Source organism: Scyliorhinus canicula, chromosome 7 (assembly GCF_902713615.1).
Source record: "Scyliorhinus canicula chromosome 7, sScyCan1.1, whole genome shotgun sequence".
Classification (NCBI taxonomy): Eukaryota; Metazoa; Chordata; class Chondrichthyes; order Carcharhiniformes; family Scyliorhinidae; genus Scyliorhinus; species Scyliorhinus canicula.
Genome location: NC_052152.1, coordinates 42,752,940 through 42,773,686, shown reverse-complemented (window position 1 = coordinate 42,773,686; position 20,747 = coordinate 42,752,940). Strand labels below are relative to the sequence as shown.

Here is a 20,747-nt window from a genome sequence, read left to right as displayed (position 1 = left end):
TCCACATCAGTTCTTAATTCATTTTAGCCTCAGGGTCCATATGTTCCACCCACCCAATTTCCACCTCTCTGGGATTAAACTTTCCTCCCCCCCCCATACATTCCCCAAGTTTCCAGGTCTAAATTCTCCATCCATTACCCCACCCCACCCCCACCACATCCCCAATTCCCAAGGGCAAGGTCTAGTATCTCCCCCCCCATCGCTCCATTTTTCCCTCCAGCCTCCACACTCGCCCTCTCATTCCCTCCAGCTTCCACACATTTGCCCAACTCATTCGCCCCAGCCTCCATTCTCTCCTACACTCCCTGCAACATCCACACTCCCCCCCCCTCACTCCCTCTAGTCTCATGCAGTCTCTAGACTCTCCCCATCTCTCCTTCCATTTTCCAGATTCCCCCTCCCTCCACACTCTCCAACCCCTCCCTCCCCACTCTCCATCCCCTCCCTCCATCCCCTCCCTCCCCTCCCTCCCCACTCTCCATCCCCTCCCTCCATCCCCTCCCTCCCCTCCCTCCCCACTCTCCATCCCCTCCCTCCCCTCCCTGACCACTCTCCATCCCCTCCCTCCCCACTCTCCATCCCCTCCCTCCCTCCCCTCCCTCCCCACTCTCCATCCCCTCCATCCCCTCCCTCCCCACTCTCCTTCCCCTCCCTCCATACCCTCCCTCCCCTCCCTCCCCACTCTCCATCCCCTCCCTCCCCACTCTCCATCCCCTCCCTCCCCACTCTCCATCCCCTCCCTCCACACTCTATCCCCTCCCTCCACACTCTCCATCCCCTCCCTCCCCTCCCTCCATCCCCTCCCTCCCCACTCTCCATCCCCTCCCTCCCCACTCTCCATCCCCTCCCTCCCTCCCCTCCCTCCCCCTCTCCATCCCCTGCCTCCCCACTCTCCATCCCCTCCCTCCACACTCTCCATCCCCTCCCTCCACACTCTCCATCCCCTCCCTCCCCTCCCTCCATCCCTTCCCTCCCCACTTTCCATCCCCTCCCTCCCCACTCTCCATCCCCTCCCTACCCACTCTCCATCCCCTCCCTCCCCTCCCTCCATCCCCTCCCTCCCCTCCCTCCCCACTCTCCATCCCCTCCCTCCCCCTCCCTTCCCACTCTCCATCCCCTCCCTCCCTCCCCTCCCTCCCCACTCTCCATCCCCTCCCTCCACACTCTCCATCCCCTCCCTCCACACTCTCCATCCCCTCCCTCCCCTCCCTCCATCCCCTCCCTCCCCTCCCTCCCCACTCTCCTTCCCCTCCCTCCATACCCTCCCTCCCCTCCCTCCCCACTCTCCATCCCCTCCCTCCCCACTCTCCATCCCCTCCCTCCCCTCCCTCCCCACTCTCCATCCCCTCCCTCCACACTCTCTATCCCCTCCCTCCACACTCTCCATCCCCTCCCTCCCCTCCCTCCATCCCCTCCCTCCCCACTCTCCATCCCCTCCCTCCTCACTCTCCATCCCCTCCCTCCCTCCCCTCCCTCCCCACTCTCCATCCCCTGCCTCCCCACTCTCCATCCCCTCCCTCCACACTCTCCATCCCCTCCCTCCACACTCTCCATCCCCTCCCTCCCCTCCCTCCATCCCTTCCCTCCCCACTCTCCATCCCCTCCCTCCCCACTCTCCATCCCCTCCCTCCCCACTCTCCATCCCCTCCCTCCCCTCCCTCCATCCCCTCCCTCCCCTCCCTCCATCCCCTCCCTCCCCTCCCTCCCCACTCTCCATCCCCTCCCTCCCCTCCCTTCCCACTCTCCATCCCCTCCCTCCCTCCCCTCCCTCCCCACTCTCCATCCCCTCCCTCCCCACTCTCCATCCCCTCCCTCCACACTCTCCATCCCCTCCCTCCACACTCTCCATCCCCTCCCTCCCCTCCCTCCATCCCCTCCCTCCCCTCCCTCCCCACTCTCCATCCCCTCCCTCCCCACTCTACATCCCCTCCCTCCCCACTCTCCATCCCCTCCCTCCATCCCCTCCCTCCCCACTCTCCATCCCCTCCCTCCCCTCCCTCCATCCCCTCCCTCCCCACTCTCCATCCCCTCCCTCCCCACTCTCCATCCCCTCCCTCCCCTCCCTCCCTCCCCTCCCTCCACACTCCATCCCCTCCCTCCCCACTCTCCATCCCCTCCCCTCCCCACTCTCCATCCCCTCCCTCCCTACCCTCCCTCCCCACTCTCCATCCCCTCCCTCCCCACTCTCCATCCCCTCCCTCCCCACTCTCCCTCCCCTCCCTCCCTCCCCCCTCCCTCCCCTCCCTCCCCACTCTCCATCCCCTCCCTCCCCTCCCTCCCCACTCTCCATCCCCTCTATCCCCTCCCTCCCCTCCCTCCACGCTCTCCATCCCCTCCCTCCGAGCTCTCCATCCCCTCCCTCCCCACTCTCCCTCCCCTCCCTCCCCACTCTCCATCCCCTCCCTCCCTCCCCTCCCTCCCCACTCTCCATCCCCTCCCTCCCCTCTCTCCATCCCCTCCCTCCCCTCCCTCCCCACTCTCCATACCCTCCCTCCCCTCCCTCCCCACTCTCCATCCCCTCCCTCCCCACTCTCCATCCCCTCCCTCCACGCTCTCCATCCCCTCCCTCCGAACTCTCCATCCCCTCCCTCCGAACTCTCCATCCCCTCCCTCCGAACTCTCCATCCCCTCCCTCCGAACTCTCCATCCCCTACCTCCTCACTCTCCATCCCCTCCCTGTGACAATATGTATATTGTATGTTAACACAGATCATCATGGGACGGGGAAGTGGGAAAGGAGGAATGGGAGAGAGGAAGTGCGAGGAGGAGGGAACAAAGAAGGGGAGGGTAGGGGAAAAGGGGAGAGGGAAATAGGGCAAAGAAGCGTGTTGTGTTATGCTTCTTCATGTAGCATAAGCTGCTTCCTTGATGTATAGTCCGACAAAGGAAGGTTCAGACTTGGAGATGGATTTAACACATTTATTGAACAGTTAACAATTCTCCTCCTTGGGTTTGACTCTCCTGCTAATCTAACTATAGTAACTCAATCTAACTAACCAGTCTGCTCTAATCCATGCGGTGGGTGTGATGCTTCCCTGATCTGCCCCTGTCTCTCTGAGTGTCGCCTATGGAAAGAGAAAGAGCATGTGTGCCCTGTCCTTTTATATGGGTAGCCCCCTTGTGGTAGTGTCACCTCTGGGTGCGTCTTGAATGCCCATTGGTCGTGTCCTATCTTACTGACCTATTGGTTGAATGTCTGTGTGTCATGATGTCTCTGGTGCTCCCTCTAGTGTTTATTTAGTTCTGGTGTATTTACATTAACACCATGTGTATTTACAGTGCCCTAGTGTATCTACATTAACCCCTTGTGTATTTACAGTGATGCATATCACCACAAAGCGGAGGACAATATGAGTGGTTTGGGGAGAGGAATAAGGGGTGTGGTGGGAGGGATAGGAGAGAAAGGGAGTTTGGGTGAGAGGGTGAGATAGTGTGACCCTAAACACTGCATACCCAATCAGCTGGGACACCAGAATATATAGTTACATTTCATTGTGATCACTGCAGGATGGTAATTGATGACAATAATGTCAGTTGATAATTATCATTTATCAAAAGTGTGGTTCTGTGTAATATATAAAGGAAATATAAAGGAAATTCCCACCTGGACCTGTCAACACACTCTCTTTTGGAGAGAAATTTACTGATTTTGGTTTCAAAATGTAACTTGTTTCAATGTATCTTGTGTGATAGTGTGGCACGAAGCTTTTCTACATCTTAACCCTGCATTGGCATGTGCCTTTTACTTACACACTAACACAGAAATAGATTCTGGAGTTAGCGGGCTGTGGTTTGAACAGCTACCTTCGGCGCGATCTAACGGAAACGTTTCTAAGTGTCATTTGTGGCAGGTTTTGCTGGGAGGTTCACCCGGGCTTTGTAGGTACACCCACAGAGCAGTGAGGGATGAAGTTCCAGGATTTTGATCCACCGACAGTGAAAGAATGGCAATATATTTCCAAGTCAGGATGGTGAGCGACTTGGAGGTTGAGATTGTGAGTTTGGAAGGGCCTGCGAAAGGAACCTTGGTGAGTTCTTGCAGTGCATCTTGTAGATGGTACACATGGCTGCCACTGTTGATCGATGGTGGAGGGATTGAATGTTTGTAGAAGGAGGAGCCATCAAGTGGGCTGCTTTTTGTCCTGGATGTCGTCGAGCTTCTTGAGTGTTGCTGGAGCTGCACTCGTCAAGGCAAGTGGAGAGTATGCCATTGCACCCCTGACTTCTACTTTGTAGAAGGTGGACAGGTTTTGGGGGTGGGGGGTTCAGGAGATGAATTATTCACCGCAGGAATCCAGTTTTGGGTGCTCGGGACCTTTGGTTGGCACATCAACAGGCGGGACGTTTTCCCTGAACTTGTGACAGCCTTTCTGGGCTAGGATGACACAAAGATGGCCTTCCGACAAGGGCCTCTACCGCATTCATTCTGGACATAGCCACAGGGCATTAGCCTGGTGGGGTGAGCATGGGGCACCATTTGATTGGGATCCTTCTCCTGGTGAGTTGTCTTTTGGGGCACTACTGTCCTGTGGGGGAAGTGACAGCTCTTGATGTACCTCCAGGTGGCTGATCAACTGAGTGAAGTATCACTCTTTCTGAGCAAAGTTTGGAACTTTTCTGCTCCCCAGTTAAATTTGCCATACAATGTTCAGCAAAACCAATTGCTGGATTCATGGATTGGGCATTTTGCTTTGGAGGGGGTGCTCTCTTAATATGCTCCATGTTCTCTGGAACACCACTCCCCTCTAGTGGAGGTGCAGCCCCAGCTAAGCTCTTTGGTTGCTTTTTGACTTGGGGAGGCAGATTCCTCCTTAGCTCTGGTTGAATTTGCGAATCCCTTGGGTCTTCCTCCAAATCCAGAAAGGTGGGTTTGGGTAGCCAGGCATCCAGCTGACCCTGCAGGAGCATAGGCTCCTTTTAGTTTAAATCTGGTGATGGCAAGTTCCTCACACAAGAGGGGCTGGATTCTTCGCAGCCCCACGCCAAAATCACTTTGGGGGGGGGGGGGAGAATCCACTTTTAGGCGAGAATCGGGCCCAGCACCGCTCCCGCGATTTTCTGGTCCCCGGAGAATCGCTTGCGCGTGATTTACGCGGCGCACCTGGGGGGCCATTGCCAGAGACCCTCCCAGCGATGCTCTGGTCACGACCGACCGAATTCCCGACGGCGTGGTTCTAACCACTTCTGGCCGGTCGAGACTCTTGCGCGGCCGCCCTAGTGGGGAGTGGGGGTATCAAGTACCTGGGGGGCCTTATAGGCAGCCAGGGCAGCGATCAGGCGGGTTAGATGGAGCGGCGCGAGGCCGATCATTGGGATCTTCTTTGTTGGTCCATATCTGCCGGCTGAGTCCGCCATCGCGTTCGGTGCGGTCGCTACAGGCTGCCGCCGTGCACATGCGCGGACTCGCAACCGGACGTGCAGGGGCCCGTATCTGCAGCCAAAGCTGCAAGAAACACGCTGGAGCCCTGCCAGCCCCCTTCAAGGGAAGGTGAATAGCTGTACATTTTTTAAGGAAAGTCTGGCGTAGGGACATAGCCCTATTTTTGGAGAATCCAGCCCCCTTTCTTTCATATCCGCTGGCTAGGTCTGGAGACGTTCTGTACCCATACTTAAAGCATACCACTAGCCATACTTCGGGCAATACTTTAACCTTTTCCTTTCCCGGCTAAACCTGTTTCATTCTGACTGGGGGGGGGGGGAGGGGAGGGGTGGGGGGGGGGGGGGGGGGGAGGTTTAAGTGGCCCGCTAATATTAAGGAATGGGTTGGCCCTGTGTCCCGGAGCAGCACCACAGATATGCTCACCACTCTCTGTGTGGCAGCAGGCCGCTCTCTGTGGGCTTGTACCGCTCTTGGCATCAGGCCGCAGCATAATCCTGCACTCACGAGTCGGGATGTCATATATGCTGGGCTGAGGATTCCCCGATCTGAAGAACGCGTCGTCGGGGTCTTCAATGTACAACACCTCTAGTTGCGGTTCGGATTTGGTACTGGGGTAGCCACCTCCCAAGATGAAATCTTCGTCTGAGTCGTTGTCTTCCAAGACCATATCGTCTTCTAGGACGGTGCTCACTGCATGTTGCAGTGTTCTGCGGCGGTTGCTTTCAGCTACTGGTCTAATTGCAGTCATTGTGCTGTTGTTCCAGGTCAAATAATCGGGTTTTGAGGCTTGAAAAGTTTATTTTCTTGTTTTGGGACATTTCCCCTTTAAGTGGGCCTCTGACATCACAAAGCGTGTGACTTAGAGCTTTGGAAGCGATTGCTCATGCGCAGATCGCTGTTCCTTTAATTGGGGCCTTTTTTGCAATTGCGCATGCGTGGGTTCTCGCGCATGCGCAAACGGACCTTCCCGTTCTGTGCGCTCTTCGCGCAACTGCGCGTGTGCAGCACCTTTTCCAAGATGGCTGCAAATCAAAACTGCCGTTTGTTGCTGCAAGCCTACCTGGTGGTGAGTGTTGGTGCATCTTTTACCAATTTTTCTTCTTGTATCTTCCTCGCAGAATTCTTGGAATTTGTCCAGGACTGCCTGGAAGTCGCTCTTGTTTTGCCCCTTTGAGTATTTGAAGGTCTGGAAGATTTCAGCTGCTCTTGGACCCGCGCTGGTGAGTAGCAGCTTTATTTTCTCTGCATCCGTCACGCCATCTAGGTCGGACGCAACCAGGTAGATCTCGAATCTCTGCCTGAACGCACGCCAGTTTTCACTGAGATTGCCATAGTCCCTGAGCTGCTGTGGAACCGGAATCTCGAACATCATCTTGCCTGGCTGCTGCTGCTGGTAGTCACTGTTTGCTGAGTTGTAACTATATGGATTTAAACAGTTCACTCCTTGGTACCATGTTTTGTTATCCTCTTGACGTCGCATAAGCTGCTTCCTTGATGTGCACTCTGACAAAGGAAGGTTCAGACTTGGAGATAGCTTTAACACATTTATTAAACGGTTAACGATTCTCCTACTTGGATTCGACTCTCCTGTTATCCTTCTATAGCTACTCAGACTAACTAACCAGTCTGCTACAATCCACGTGGTGGATGTGATGTGTTCAATCAACGCTGTGTACTCACTAAGTGTCTCCACTGGAAAGAGGAAGAGCATGTGTGCTGTGTCGTTTTATATGGGTTGGTGTCATGCCCTCCTGTGGTAGTGTCACCTCTGTGTGTGTCTTGAATGCCCATTGGTCATGTCCTATCTTACTGGCCTATTGGTTGAATGTCTGTGTGTCATGTCTCTGGTGCTCCCTCTAGTGTCTATCTAGTCTACGTGTATTTACATTAACCCCTTGTGTATTTACAGTGATGCATATCACCACACTTATAACCAATAAATATCACCCCACCAGCCCACCCTCCCTGCCATGCCCCTTACCACCACTGCCGACATCTTAACTATCTTTTTAAAAATAAATTTAGTGTACCCAATTCATTTTATCCAATTAAGGGGCAATTTAGCATGGCCAATCCACCTACCCTGTACATCTTTGGGTTGTGGGGGCGAAACCCATGCAGACGCGGGGAGAATGTGCAAACTCCACACAGACAGTGACCCAGAGCCGGGATCGCGCCTGGGACCTCGAGTCTTAACTATCTTTGAAGAAGTCAATAAACGGCTTCCATCTCCAGGAAAGCCTCCCAAGGTTTTTGACCCTCTCAAGGTGAACTTGATTTTTTTCCAGCATGCCTGGCCAGTAGCCTTGACGTCTCTCCTACCTGTTTTGGTTGAGAGAGAAAGATTTGAACTATTTAAATGAGGAGAAGGAGTTAATGTAGCCCAGGCATTAGACGGAGGAGCTTCTGGGTTATTCCATCCATGCTGCACCCTTAAAGTCAGAGGAACATAGGAACAGGATTAGGCCTCTCGAGCCTGCCCACCATTTGATGTTATCATGGCTGATCCGTGGCCTATCCCCACATACCTGCCTTTGGCCCATATCCCTTAATATCGTTTCTTAACAAAAATGTATCTATCTCAGATTTAAAATTAACAACTGATAGTGCGGCAATTGCTCTTTGTTGGAGAGTTCCAAACCTCTACCACATTTTGTTTGCAGAAGTGCTTCCTAACATCTCACCTGAATGGCCTGGCCCTAATTTTCAGACTATGGCCCCTAGTTCTAGAATTTCCAACCAGTGGAAACGGTTTGGGCTGGATTTTCTGGCTGTGACAGCCCGGCGACTGGAGAATCCCGGCTGAGCTCAATGGATTATTCCATTCTACACACTCGCCCGTGGCATTCTTGCGGCGGGCGGGAAAACCCAACCGTTTGCCTTTATCTACCCTGTCTTTTCCCATTAATATCTCAAAGACTTCGATCAGATCACCCCTTCACCTTCTAAATTCTAGAAAAAGCAGGCTTAATTTGTATAATGTCTCTTCCTAACTTAACCCCTGAAGTCCAGGTATCATTCTTGCAAACCTACATTGCCCTCCCTCCAGGGCCAAAATATCCTTCCTGAGGTGTTGTGCCCAGATCTGCTCACAGTACTCCATGTGCGCTGCACAGTAGCACAGTGGCTAGCACCGCTGCTTCACAGCGCCAGGGTCCCGGGTTTGATCCTCGGCTTGGGTCACTGTCTGTGCGGAGTCTGTACCTTCTCCCCGTGTCTGTGTGGGTTTCCTCCAGGTGCTCCAGATTCTTCCCACAAGTCCCGAAAGACACCTAAAGTGCTGTCAGGTGAATTGGACATTCTGAATTCTCCTTCAGTGTAGTCGAATTGGTGCCAGAGTGTAGCCACTTGAGGATTTTCACAGTAACTTCATTGCCGTGTTAATGCAAGCCTGCTTGTGACAATAAAGATTATTATTATAACCAGAATTTTGTAAAGCTGCAGCATAACTTCTGCGTCCTTATATTCCAGCCCTCTAGATATAAAGGCCAGCATTCCATTAGCCTTTTAGAACAGTACAGCACAGAACAGGCCCTTCGGCCTTCTTGATTATGTTCTGAACTTGCTTGTGGCATTTTAAAAATCTATGCACCTGAATCCCCAAGTCTCTTTGGACACCTACTAAATTTAGTTTAGAGCAAAAATAGGATACGTTATATAGTATACGTTATAATCCCTATCATGGTTTAAAGAGGATATGAAATTCAGCAGGTCCCGTCTACCATATTGAATTAGAACATTGGAAGTTTTCCGACTTAGCTGTGAAACACAGAGAACACCAGGAAATCGTGTAAATTAGATTCATATCACCATTTTCCCAGTGTTTTCATAACTCCTCTGCCAAAAATTTGATAGGCACGTGGAATAGTTCCATTCACTCTGTTAGGTTGGGGATTTTATTAGCAGCACCAAAGGTTATTTTACAAATTAAGATTAAATTAATTTGCATATTCCTCTGTTTGGCAAATCTCTAAAATGTTACATAATGGGGCAGAGGTTCCAGCCATTCTCACCAGTGGGCGCTCCCGCCAACAGCAAACCCCTGCCGTGGGTTTTCCAGTGGTGTAGGGTGGAGTCAATGGGAAATCACATTGACAAAAGATCTGGGCTGCTTCATGCTGCCAAGGAACATGCCACAGGGGTACGCAGATCATTCCCCCCCTCAATGTTACCAAAAAGGTCCAGCTGTTGGAACACGTTTAAGTTTAGTGCAGTGTTCTTCAAAGTCAGGGTCGCGACCCGCGGGTGGGTCGCGGGCGGGTGGCGGGAGGGTCGCGGAGCCGTTGTCTGCGACGCTCCGGATCGTGCAAATCCCCGCGCAGCATCCAGCTTTTAATAACGCCGGCTGCAAGGTTTTTTAAACCTGTTTAAAAAAAAAGTCGGCCACATTGCACATTTGCGCCGGTCATGCGCAGTGCAGCCGCTATTTTAAAAAAACCGTTGCAACTTTTTGTTTTACAAGTTCTGCAGTGGTTTTTATTCATTTTTTTCATTTATTTTACTCATTTTATTTATTTTACACTAGTTTGGGGGGGGGTGTTTATTTGATAAAAATTTACAGGAAAAATATGCAGAACTTTGAACAGATGGAGACTCCGTGCTTTCCGACACCGGAAGGCTTTAGCTTCATCCAACAGGTTCCATTGGAGGATCGTGTACGAGGGCCAAAGGGACCAAAAACCATTTCCTCCATTTTTGTCAGCAGCAAACAAGGTAAGAGAAAATGGTGGGTCACGCAGGTCGGTCGGCGTGGGTCACGAAGGTCGGCCAGGTTGGGTCCCAAAGGTTGGCCGGTTGGTAAAAATCGGTCCACAGAAAAAAAGTTTGAAGAACACTGGTTTAGTGCATTCGTTTAGAAGACCCTCTCCAAACCTTATGCTATGGTGCAATCATTAAATTACTTTTACGTGCATTAACAACAAGTACACAATACTTACCATATTTACATACTTAGGATGTTATACATTCTGTGTGGAATTTTCTGTGTATTTAAGCTAATTGAAATATGCATTTCCGAGTTTTAGCCGGCTCCCAGAGTTCATCACCCCGGGGGGCGTGGAGGCCATTAAAGCCCCCAGGTGGTCAAAACAGGACCTGGCATCCTGGTGCTGCCAGGTCAGCGATGCCAGGGGGCAGTGTCAGGATGTCAAGGGGCAGGGCCTGAGAGGGCACATGGCCATGAAAGGGAGGGGGTAACATTGAGGGGGAGGTCTAGGGAATGTGTGAAGCAGGACATCGAGAGGAGGCCTGAAAAAGTGGGGGAGGGGGGTGCCGTGGGGTCTTCGGCAACTTCATAGCAAGGTGTTGGTCACCAGCGAAGCGGGAGGGGGAGGGAGGTGGCCCGATGACTGAATTGGTGGGGAGAGGGGATCTCTGCCAGTGAGTTGGAGGTGGGAGGGATGCTGCCAGGGGGGCAGTTATAGGTTTGTTTGGAGCTGGCCTGGCCAGCATCTTTAGGTCCTGCACTTCACTTTCCTGTGGAATCTCCCCTTGCTCCAACATAATGACAAGTGTGGGTGGATTGTGATGGGAATTGCACCAAGACACCCGGGAGGATTCTCACCTATTTACCCACCCAAAAGGACACTTGGGGTGCAATTCCCCCAAAAGGGAACAAAGTCCCCTAGCGAGCGTGTTTAGCCGTGTGTTTCCTTGCACGCGCAATGCCTGAATGGGAAATGCATGACCAAGGCTGCGCAAAGCACCGTTTTGTACAGTGGGAGCTATGCTTGCCGGAACTCCCAATTGTTGCGAGAGATCGGGATGCCATTTTTAAATGGCGTCCCAATCTCCAAGTCCCCTGCAACAATCTCCAGCCTGAACGCAATATCGGAGGGTCTCCTCGCCCCCCAAACACCCACGCAGAGCAACCCCAGCCTGGCCGCACGTGTGCAAGAAATGCCAGCCTGGCACACTAGCAGTGCCCATGCCAGTTGGCTGTGCCATCTGGGCACCTTGGCAGTGCCAGACTGGTACCCAGGTGACACCGCCAGGGTGCCAATTTTGTACCAGCAGTGCCAGGGCATCCCCTGGTAGACCCCCACCAGTGCCGTTCTGTCTGGTCCCTGTTTGTGGGGACCAGTGCTAAAAGTCTCTTGCCCAAGGTCTCTGAGGCAAAAGGGATGAATCCCAAAGCCTCAGGTAGCTCGGGAATCTGCACATTAGAGTGAGGTTTGCTAAAATGTGATCCCACCCAATGTGGGCAGGATTCACATCGCAACGTCTCGCGAGATTGCATTAATACCCTCGAGGTGTTGCAAGCCGGGTAGATGCCGGATCTCCCGGCTTTCGACGGCCAAAGTCCGCAGCGGTGAGCTGCGCTTCCGGTGCAGCTTGGCCGTTGGATCATGCCCTTAGTTATTTTTTGAGAGAATTCCACCCTATGGGGCTTTACGTGGCCCGCACACCGCCACTGGGGAACCAGCTGTGGGGAGGCTGCCATTGGTAAGACCAGAAGATCCCGTCGGCGGAGAGGACCAGAAAACGCTGCCTGCTGTTTCATGAATGCATGTGAAAAATAATAAATAACGATGGTATCATTACAAAAGATTATAGGAAATAATTAAACAAGTAATTCTTCAGAAACTTAACATATAATTGTTCTGAAATTATCAAAACTAATACCTATTTGTTAACGTTTTCCAGTGACCAAAAGGTTGACATGGCTGCAAAATTGGACCTACTTTAATCTGGAACTGGCTGTCTGCCTCCAGCCCTTTTCATCTCCAAGCCCCCACCACAGGGTGGGGAAGATTCAGCCCCATTTACTCCCATTCAGGTTGCACACTCTTCTCCATCCCCATGTCATGCTGGCATTCTCCATCTGTCCTAATCCCAAACCCCTTTTCCAGCCTCTGCCCTCATCCCTGCCATTATCATCCATTCCCTCCCCATTTATTGCCAACCTCGTACTGTTGACTGAGAGGGTGTAATTGAATTTCTCTCAGATCTCAACTGGCCTATTGTTTGGTCAGAAGGAGAATACTAGAGGATCAAAATGCTGGAAACCCCTACGTGGGCAGCACGGTTAGCACTGTGGCTTCACAGCACTAGGGTCCCAGGTTCGATTCCCCACTGGGTTACAGTCTGTGCAGTGTCCGCACGTTCTCCTTGTGTCTGCACAGGGTTTCCTCCGGGTGCTCCGGTTTCTTCCCACAGTCCAAAGGTGTACAAGTTAGGTGGATTGGCCATGATAAATTGCCCTTAGTGTCCAAAGCATACACCCTGTATGCTTCACCTGATGCCGGTCCTTATGTAGTTACATTGTGTTGCCCTATAATGAATTTTCTTTTATTCCCTTTTCTTCCCATGTACTTAATGATCTGTTGAGATGCTTGCAGAAAAATACTTTTCACTGTACCTCGGTACACGTGACAATAAACAAATCCAATCCAATCCAATCTAAAATGGTTAGGAGGGGTTATTAGGTTACAGGGGAAGGGTGGAAGTGAGGGCTCAAGTGGGTTTGTTCAGACTCGATGGGCCAAAAGGCGTCCTTCTGCACTGTATATTCTGTGTACACTGGGAGTGTACCTACAAGAAAGCAGCTCACTACTACCTTCTCAAGGGCATGATGTGGAGATGCTGACGTTGGACTGTGTGGGCACAATAATATGTTTCACAACATCAGGTTAAAGTCCAACAGGTTTCTTTTGAATCACTAGCTTTCGGAGCACAGCTCCTTCTTCAGGTGAAGACTGGTGTTGTAAGACTTCTTGCTGTTCTCAAGGACAATTAGGGATGGGTACTAAAAATGCTGGCCTGGCCATCATTGCCCACATCCAGTGAAATAATAAAAGATATAATATGCGCTCACTTTGTAGTGACCAGTCTCAAAGTGGCACAGGAAAAGTACTTGGCAACGTTTGTACAACTACCTGCCTTTTCGTTGGGATCTGGGCAAGAACCCAAGGGCAGTAAGGGCAGAAAAAATGTGAACAGTAGCCCTTCCCTGACATCACTTAATATAATACCAAACTACATTGTGTTACAGAATGCCAAGGAATGCACGTATGTGGAGATGGAAAATGTGAACTCTTGAGCAACAAGTGCGATGGTTGGTTTCATTGCAAAGATAAAAGTGATGAGGAAAATTGTGGTAAGTAAAAGAGAAAATACTGGTAAATGGTTTGGCTTCTGTTAGATGGAATTCGAGTTTTTAAAAATAAATTTAGAGTACCCAATTCATTTTTTTTCGAATTAAGGGGCAATTTAGCATGGCCAATCCACCTAACCTGCACATCTTTGGGTTGTGGGGGCAAAACCCACACAGACACGGGGAGAATGTGCAAACTCCACACAGACAGTGGCCCAGGGCCAGGATCGAACCTGGGACCTCGGTGCCGTGAGGCAGCAGGGCTAACCCACAGCGCCACCGTGCTGCCCTAGATGGAACCCATGATGTGGAGATGCCGGCGGTGGACTGGGGTGAGCACAGTAAGAAGTCTTACAACACCAGGTTAAAGTCCAACATGTTTGTTTCAAACACTAGCTTTCGGAGCACTGCTCCTTCCTCAGGTGAATTCAACCTGGTTTTGTAATACTTCTTACTGTGCCCTAGATGGAGTTAGGGTTTAAACACACAAAAGAGTGGATTCCATAGAACCATAGAATTCCTACAGTGCAGAAGGAGGCCATTCGAACCATCGTGTGTGCACCGATCCTCTGAAAGAGCACCCTACTAAGGTCTGCTTCCCCGTCCGGTTCCTGTAACCCCAGAACCCCACCTAACTTCTGTGATGCAGAACAAGGCCAGCAGCGCGGGTTCAATTCTCGTACCAGCTGAGAATTCTGAATTCTCCCTCTGTGTACCCGAACAGGCGCCGGAGTGTTTCCTAGTAACATCATTGCAGTGTTAATGTAAGCCTATTTGTGACAATAAAGATTATTTATTGATTTATTTAGCTGCACATCTTTGGAAACTACAGTCATCTGAGGTCAGAATTGACCCCGGGTCTCAGATGCTGTGAGACAGCAGTGCTAACCACTGTGCCACCATGCCACCCCTAATTCCTGATGAATCTTAACTGCAATCAAAGTAACAAAATAAAAAATATTTTCCAAACCAGCCATTTGAAGCACCAAATTTAGATGCTGTATAGCACTTTAGTCTATTAGATTCTGTTGCACAATTAGAATTTACCGAATATGCCCATTGACTTAGACATGTCACTTTTGTTTCTTTGTAGAAAGTTCTGCGTTATAGGTGTAGCAACATGAATAATTATTCAAATTTGTGGCTATTACTTTTGCTGTAAAATCAAACAAAAAACATTCTTTCCTCCATATGTTGAAAGTGATGCTTAGCAAACGCATTGGTGCCAACAAGTACCAACATTGTCAAGATTTGTTTTCAATCAGTCACTGAAATTGCACACATTGAGGCCGAAGGATTAAACCATAAATATATATTTATGAACAGAATTAAATTTTATGTGTCAATGTCTTTAAGGCATTTATCATTAAATTTGAAAGTTGTGAAAAGTATGGTTACTGTAGACGCCGACTAATCCTGTTTTGTGCCAACCATCAGCTCTTCTGAGGTGCTCCTCCTGAGTCATCGTTTGCTGATGAAATTCTGCCAATTATTTTGGTACCTCAAGTAGTGCTTTGGGCTGAATTGTGGAATAAACTGTTGAGCGGTAACTGGGAAAAGCAGCAGGAAATGGTGGGTAGCCTCTTGGATCAGGAGAGAATGGGTATATCAATCCAAGGTTTTTACTGCCTGTCAGCCTTGGGTGATAAACATCAGTGTGGGATTTCAAGTTCCTTTATTGTGCTGAGGCGACCCCGTAATGTACAACCGCCAAACTGTGACCGTTGTAAGGATCCTCCTGTTAATCCTGGTTTGTTCCTTGTTTATTCCCTTTATTTTGTTCTGTTTTGGCTTGTATACTTTTTGTACCTGGACAATTACTGGGACCTACACCTTTAAGATGGACTTCACCATTAATTTAAAACAAAAAGAATCCAGCAGGATGTGCTGGTATCGGTGATGACACATCTTGATGGATGAGCTGTTTACTTTGCTGGGCTCTTAGCTGATAGTCTATACTGATTGGTGCTGACCATCCCGGAGTGTTCTGCCAGGGACTAGAAGGCTTCATCTGGTTTTTGTTCCAGTTTATTCAAGAAGCTGCAGGGCCACAACCCAGATCTATCTCCCCTACCTGATGGGCTCTGTCTAAAGGTTCAAAGTAAAGACCTTTCTCTCCCTTCAGTCAGATTGAACTGCAAGGAGGTTCAGTCTGTTAATAGCTGCAGGCAGGGTTATTTGTTTAAAATACTCTTTTTAAAATCTCATGAGGGGAACTCTGTTTTTCCTCAGTAAAGCTAGGAGATAATCTGGTGGAGTTGGAAACAAATAAGAATTGTACGTGTCTGAGTCAGATCTCCTGAATGAACACCCAGGTGAATAAAAGTGAAAGTGACTCCCCAGGGGGAATCCCACAGTCTGAGGATCAGACTGAATGTTCCAGCCAGAAGGTCCTCATTAGCCATCCAACCGGTGGTTCTTAATCACTCTGTATCCTGGAAGGATAGTCAGCTGAAAAAACAGCTTCAACATCCGAAGCAAGGGCACTCATCTTCCATCTCACATTAATTCTCTTTTATTCTTCCCCTTCCCCTCCCTCTGCATGTGTATGTCTTGTGTGTGTTTAGGTAGAGGGTGGGACAGTAAAAAGGGTGGGGAGTAGTAGATCAGCTCGCCATTATTCTAATATAATTATTGCCTGCCTTATCTCTATTGTTATAAATAAACAGGAGTCAAAACTGGCGCGAGCGACTCCGCATCAAAGGGCTTCCAGGCCCAGGCATTCACCCCTTCTTAGGGGGCTAGTACGGTGCCGGAGTGGTGTCTGCTGCTCCAGTGCTCAAAATCTGAAGCACCACGGCCGGCGCGGGTCCGGACAATATGGCGGAGCCCTACAGGGGCCTGGCGCGGAGGAACATAGCTTCCCCCCCCCCCCCCCCCGGAATTAGCCCACCGCCGATCGGTAGGCCCCAATCGCGGGCCTGGCCACCTTGGAGGCACCCCCCCGGAGTCGGATCCCTCCCCCCCCCCCAAACCAGGACAGCCCCCACAGCCAGAACTCCGAGGTCCCGCTGGGTAGGACCATACGTAACCCACACTGGCAGGACTCGGTGGGCACTCAGCCCGTCGTGGCGCAAAGAATCGCCGGTGGGGGGGGGCCTCTTTCAACGACCCTCGAATGGCGCGGCAGCGGCCCTGCAGTCGCGATTGGCACTGGAGAATCGGCGGCCCTGCGTCGGAGCAGCGTGGTGCAATTCTCATGCCCCCCCCCCACCCACCCCCGGTGATTCTCCGACCCTGTGCGTGATTGGAGAATCTTGACCATTGTCTTTCACTTACAACTCTGATGCCACAAGTCATAGGAGGAGTCATGGGCCGAAGAACTCGGAAACTTTATACAAATTATTGGTTAATTCCCTTGTGTTGGTACTCTGGGGCATGTGAGGCTGGAATTGATTGCACACTAACCCAGGGTGTTGTAACATCTTGTTGAGAACTCATGCACTTTTACTTCAGGTAACTGTCTCAGGTAGAAGTGGTGGAGCATAATTGTTTGGGTTACAACAGGGAGCATAGTAGGACCCTACGTTAGCAATTATAATGTACAAAGTACTGAGTATTATTTTAAAACTATAATGGTTAAATAATCCAGCTGTTTCACAATAGACAAAAGCTGAATGCTACAGAATAAATAGCCGTACACAGAATGGAAAAGGAGCTTTATGATGGCAGGAGTATTTTTGGCTGCATTCACATTATTTAGCCATGATGTGGAGATGCCGGCGTTGGACCGGGGTGAGCACAGTAAGAAGTCTTACAACACCGGGTTAAAGTCCAACAGATTTGTTTCGAATCACTAGCTCTCAGAGTGCAGATTCATCTGAGGAAGGAGCTGCACTCCGAAAGCTAGTGATTCGAAACAAACCTGTTGGACTTTAACCTGGTGTTGTAAGACTCCTTACTGTGCGCATTATTTAGGTTTGGGGTGCATCCAGATACAGCCTTCACAATAATTAGGTGGGAATATCTGGGCACAGTCTTTACAATACAGAGATGGGGTTGCACTTGCAGTGAGTAATGTTGCGAGTGCCTGGTGAATGTGAAGAGGGAGCATTTAGTTTCATTTCACATGCATTCAGATTACAATGAAAGGGAAATATGTGAAAGCACTCCATATGGCAGGTTTTATGGTGCAGTGGATATTGTCTCTGTCTCTGCAGGAGAAGTTCTGGGTTCAAGTCCCTGGCTTTGATTTGATGGCCATGGGGTTCTCTGTTATGGAGGCTAAGTGCTGCCGTCAGTGGAGGATCACAGTAACTGCATGTTACTGCCAGGAGCACTGGCGTGGAGCGATCCATGTCATGCAAATAGGCCAGCAAGCAACCCATGTGCAGCCGCCAGAGTCCCGGCCCCGCAGGCGTCCGATTCGCTGGAGTCGGGATTCACATTCAGAGCCTGACAAGTTGCAGAAGCTTTTAAGCCCTCCACTCAGCACAGACTGTCATTCCAGCCAAAAAGATGGCTGTTAAAAGACCAGCACCAAGGTACCTGGATTCTGCCATTGAATGAATGTTGGAATTGTTGAGGTGAGGAGGGACACCCTCTTCCCCAGGGTGGGTGGAGACTCAAGCTATACTTAACAAGGCCTAGTTGAGGGTGAAGAGGCTGTGAATGCTGCCAGCCTCACCAAGAAGGCTGGCATGCAATACCGTAAGAAGATGAACAACTTCCTTTGATCGACTTGGGTGAGTAACCACCATTGTGCCCCTGGCATCATTCTCATCCCTCACTCCTCACACCTGCGCCCAATCCGCGAGAGGCCAACCCCACCTTCCTGCAACGTCCTTACAAGTTGCACGCCACGAACTCCCAACACATGTGTTGTCCTCTTTGGCCAGGAGCCTTGCACACAGGTGTTACCAGCACAAACACACCATAAAACACACCTCCCAGTGTCATATTATGTCCTTTCTGTGTTCCCAAGGATAAAGTGGGCCATAATCGCCAGGAGCTCTAGAAGATGGAAGGGGGGGCATCCCAGATAATTGCGTACACATCCCCTCTGAGGAAAGAGCCCTCCAACCCGCAGGTGAGGTGGAGGAGAGGGCAGTGGCACGCAATAAATAACTGAGAGCCCAATGCAATGCAGATGTCCCTGCAGCAAGTGAGTCACCCCTTTCCCAAAGACCAGTCCTTCCCAAGATCTCACCATGTCTTTTGTCTGCAGGATTCCAATCAGATGAAACCGGGCCATCCGTGGTTTATTCGTTGTCGCAGTGTCTGCATGGTCTCGCCAATGTACCACGCTTCGGGACATCCTTTCCTGCAGCGTATGAGGTAGACTACATTGGTCGAGTCGCACGAGTATGCGCCGCGTACCTGGTGGGTGGTGTTTCCACGTGTAATGGTGGTGTCCATGTCGATGATCTGGCATGTCTTGCAGAGATTACCCTGGCAGGGTTTTGTGGTGTTGTGGTTGCTGTTCTGAAGGCTGGGTAATTTGCTGCAAACAATGGTTTGTTTGAGGTTGCGCGGTTGTTTGAAGGCCAGTAGTGGGGGTGTGGGGATGACCTTGGCAAGATGTCCATCCTCGCTGATGATGTGTTGGAGGCTGCGAAGAAGATGTCGTAGTTTCTCCGCCCCAGGAAAGTACTGGACGACGAAGGGTACCACTGACAGAAGGGTACCACTGACATAAACGGGCATCGTGCGACTATCAACAGGCAGGACTGTTCCCTTCCAGTTGGGAAACACTTCAGCAGTCAAGGACATTCAGCCTCTGATCTCCGGGTCAGCATTCTACAAGGAGGCCTTCAGGAGACGCGACAACGCAAAATTGCTGAGCAAAAACTTATAGCTAAGTTCCGCACGCATAAATGCGGACTCAACCGGGATCTGGGATTCATGTCGCATTACATTCGGCCCCCACCAACAAGCCTGGACTTGCAGAGGCCTACCGACTGAACTGGCTTGGGACAATTCACACCTCTTTAACCTGGAGTTACCTCTCTCTCTGCATCTTTGATGATTTGATTGCCTGCAGGTGCTCGCATTCCGGGCATCTCTGACTGTGTCTATATAAACATTTCTGGAACAAGCCTTTCCATTCACCTGAAGAAGGAGCCGTGCTCCGAAAGCTCGTGTTTGAAACAAACCTGTTGGACTTTAACCTGGTGTTGTAAGACTTCTTACTGTGCTCACCCCAGTCCAACGCCGGCATCTCCACATCATTCCCAAAGGGTCATGGCTGAGGGCATCAAGAGTATTGGTCGGGGCGCTGACTGACCTTAGCCAGTCACAGAGGGACATGTCACAGGCACAGAGGGACATGACTGAGGTTATAAAGGACATGCTCGCTCACTAAGGAACATGATCCAGTCTCAGTGCTCCATGATTGAGGGCATCAACATCATGGTTCAGGCAAGGATGGGCCTCCAGGGCTTACAGGTGATGGTGAGGCCTCCAGAGCTCCCTCTGGCCTCCCCTCCATCCTATGGAGTAGCCCAGAGAGCTCCCCTTGTAAGGAAGAAGTCATGGGGCTACCCGGCTGGAACATCTCAGCCCTTTTGAATCCCCCCAACCTGACATTGATTGCATCTGTTGGGCAGCGGGCAGAACAGGCCAACATGCCATCATGGGCTGGCTTAGCACAGGGCTAAAGAGCTGGTTTTTAAAGCAGACCAAGGCAGGCTAGCAGCACGGTTCAATTCCCGTACCAGCCTCCCCGAACAGGCGCCGGAATGTGGCGACTAGGGGCTTTTCACAGTAACTTCATTTGAAGCCTATTTGCCACTTTTCATTTTTTTCATTTCATTTGCATCTGTGACATCCAAAAGCCGGCCAGCCCATCCAGGCCCAGGCCCTCCAAAGGACGAACGACAAGGACATCACAGAACAGAGGGCGAGGAAAGCAGCAGGCCACCTCTACTCCTGATGTGCTGTCTGGGGTAACACCTAGAAGAAATGGTAGGCCACGAAAGATAAGAAAGCTAAATAACACTTAGTTAGCATGGGTGTAGAGGGAGTAGGTAGTAAGGAGGAAACGCACACTTATTGTAAATGCTCATTGTAATGATATGCCTATGAATAGTATTATACATAGTTAGCAATGTGACCCCCCCCCCCCCCCCCCCCCAGGACCCTGGCGCCCGCCCACTCCGCCAGATCCCGCCTGTAAGGGACCCAGTCTGATCTACGCCGGTGGGATTGGCAAAGAACCAGCGATATTTCAGCCCATCGCGGGTCGGAGAATCCCTGGGGGGGGGGGGGGGGGGGGGGGGGGGCGGCGCTGCGAGCGGCCACCAACCGGCGCGGCGCGGCGCGATTCCCGGC

The 20,747-nt window shown here is 51.0% G+C and overlaps 1 protein-coding gene across 1 annotated transcript in view; it reads left to right on the top strand.

Annotated features, from left to right (window-relative positions):
• LOC119968900 (suppressor of tumorigenicity 14 protein homolog) overlaps nt 1-20,747 on the top strand; it is a 217,814-nt gene that overhangs the window by 114,366 nt on the left and 82,701 nt on the right. Inside the window, exon 12 of the mRNA XM_038801870.1 lies at nt 13,374-13,478. Coding sequence (XP_038657798.1) covers nt 13,374-13,478 — 105 coding nt within the window. The remainder of the gene's footprint in view (nt 1-13,373; nt 13,479-20,747) is intronic.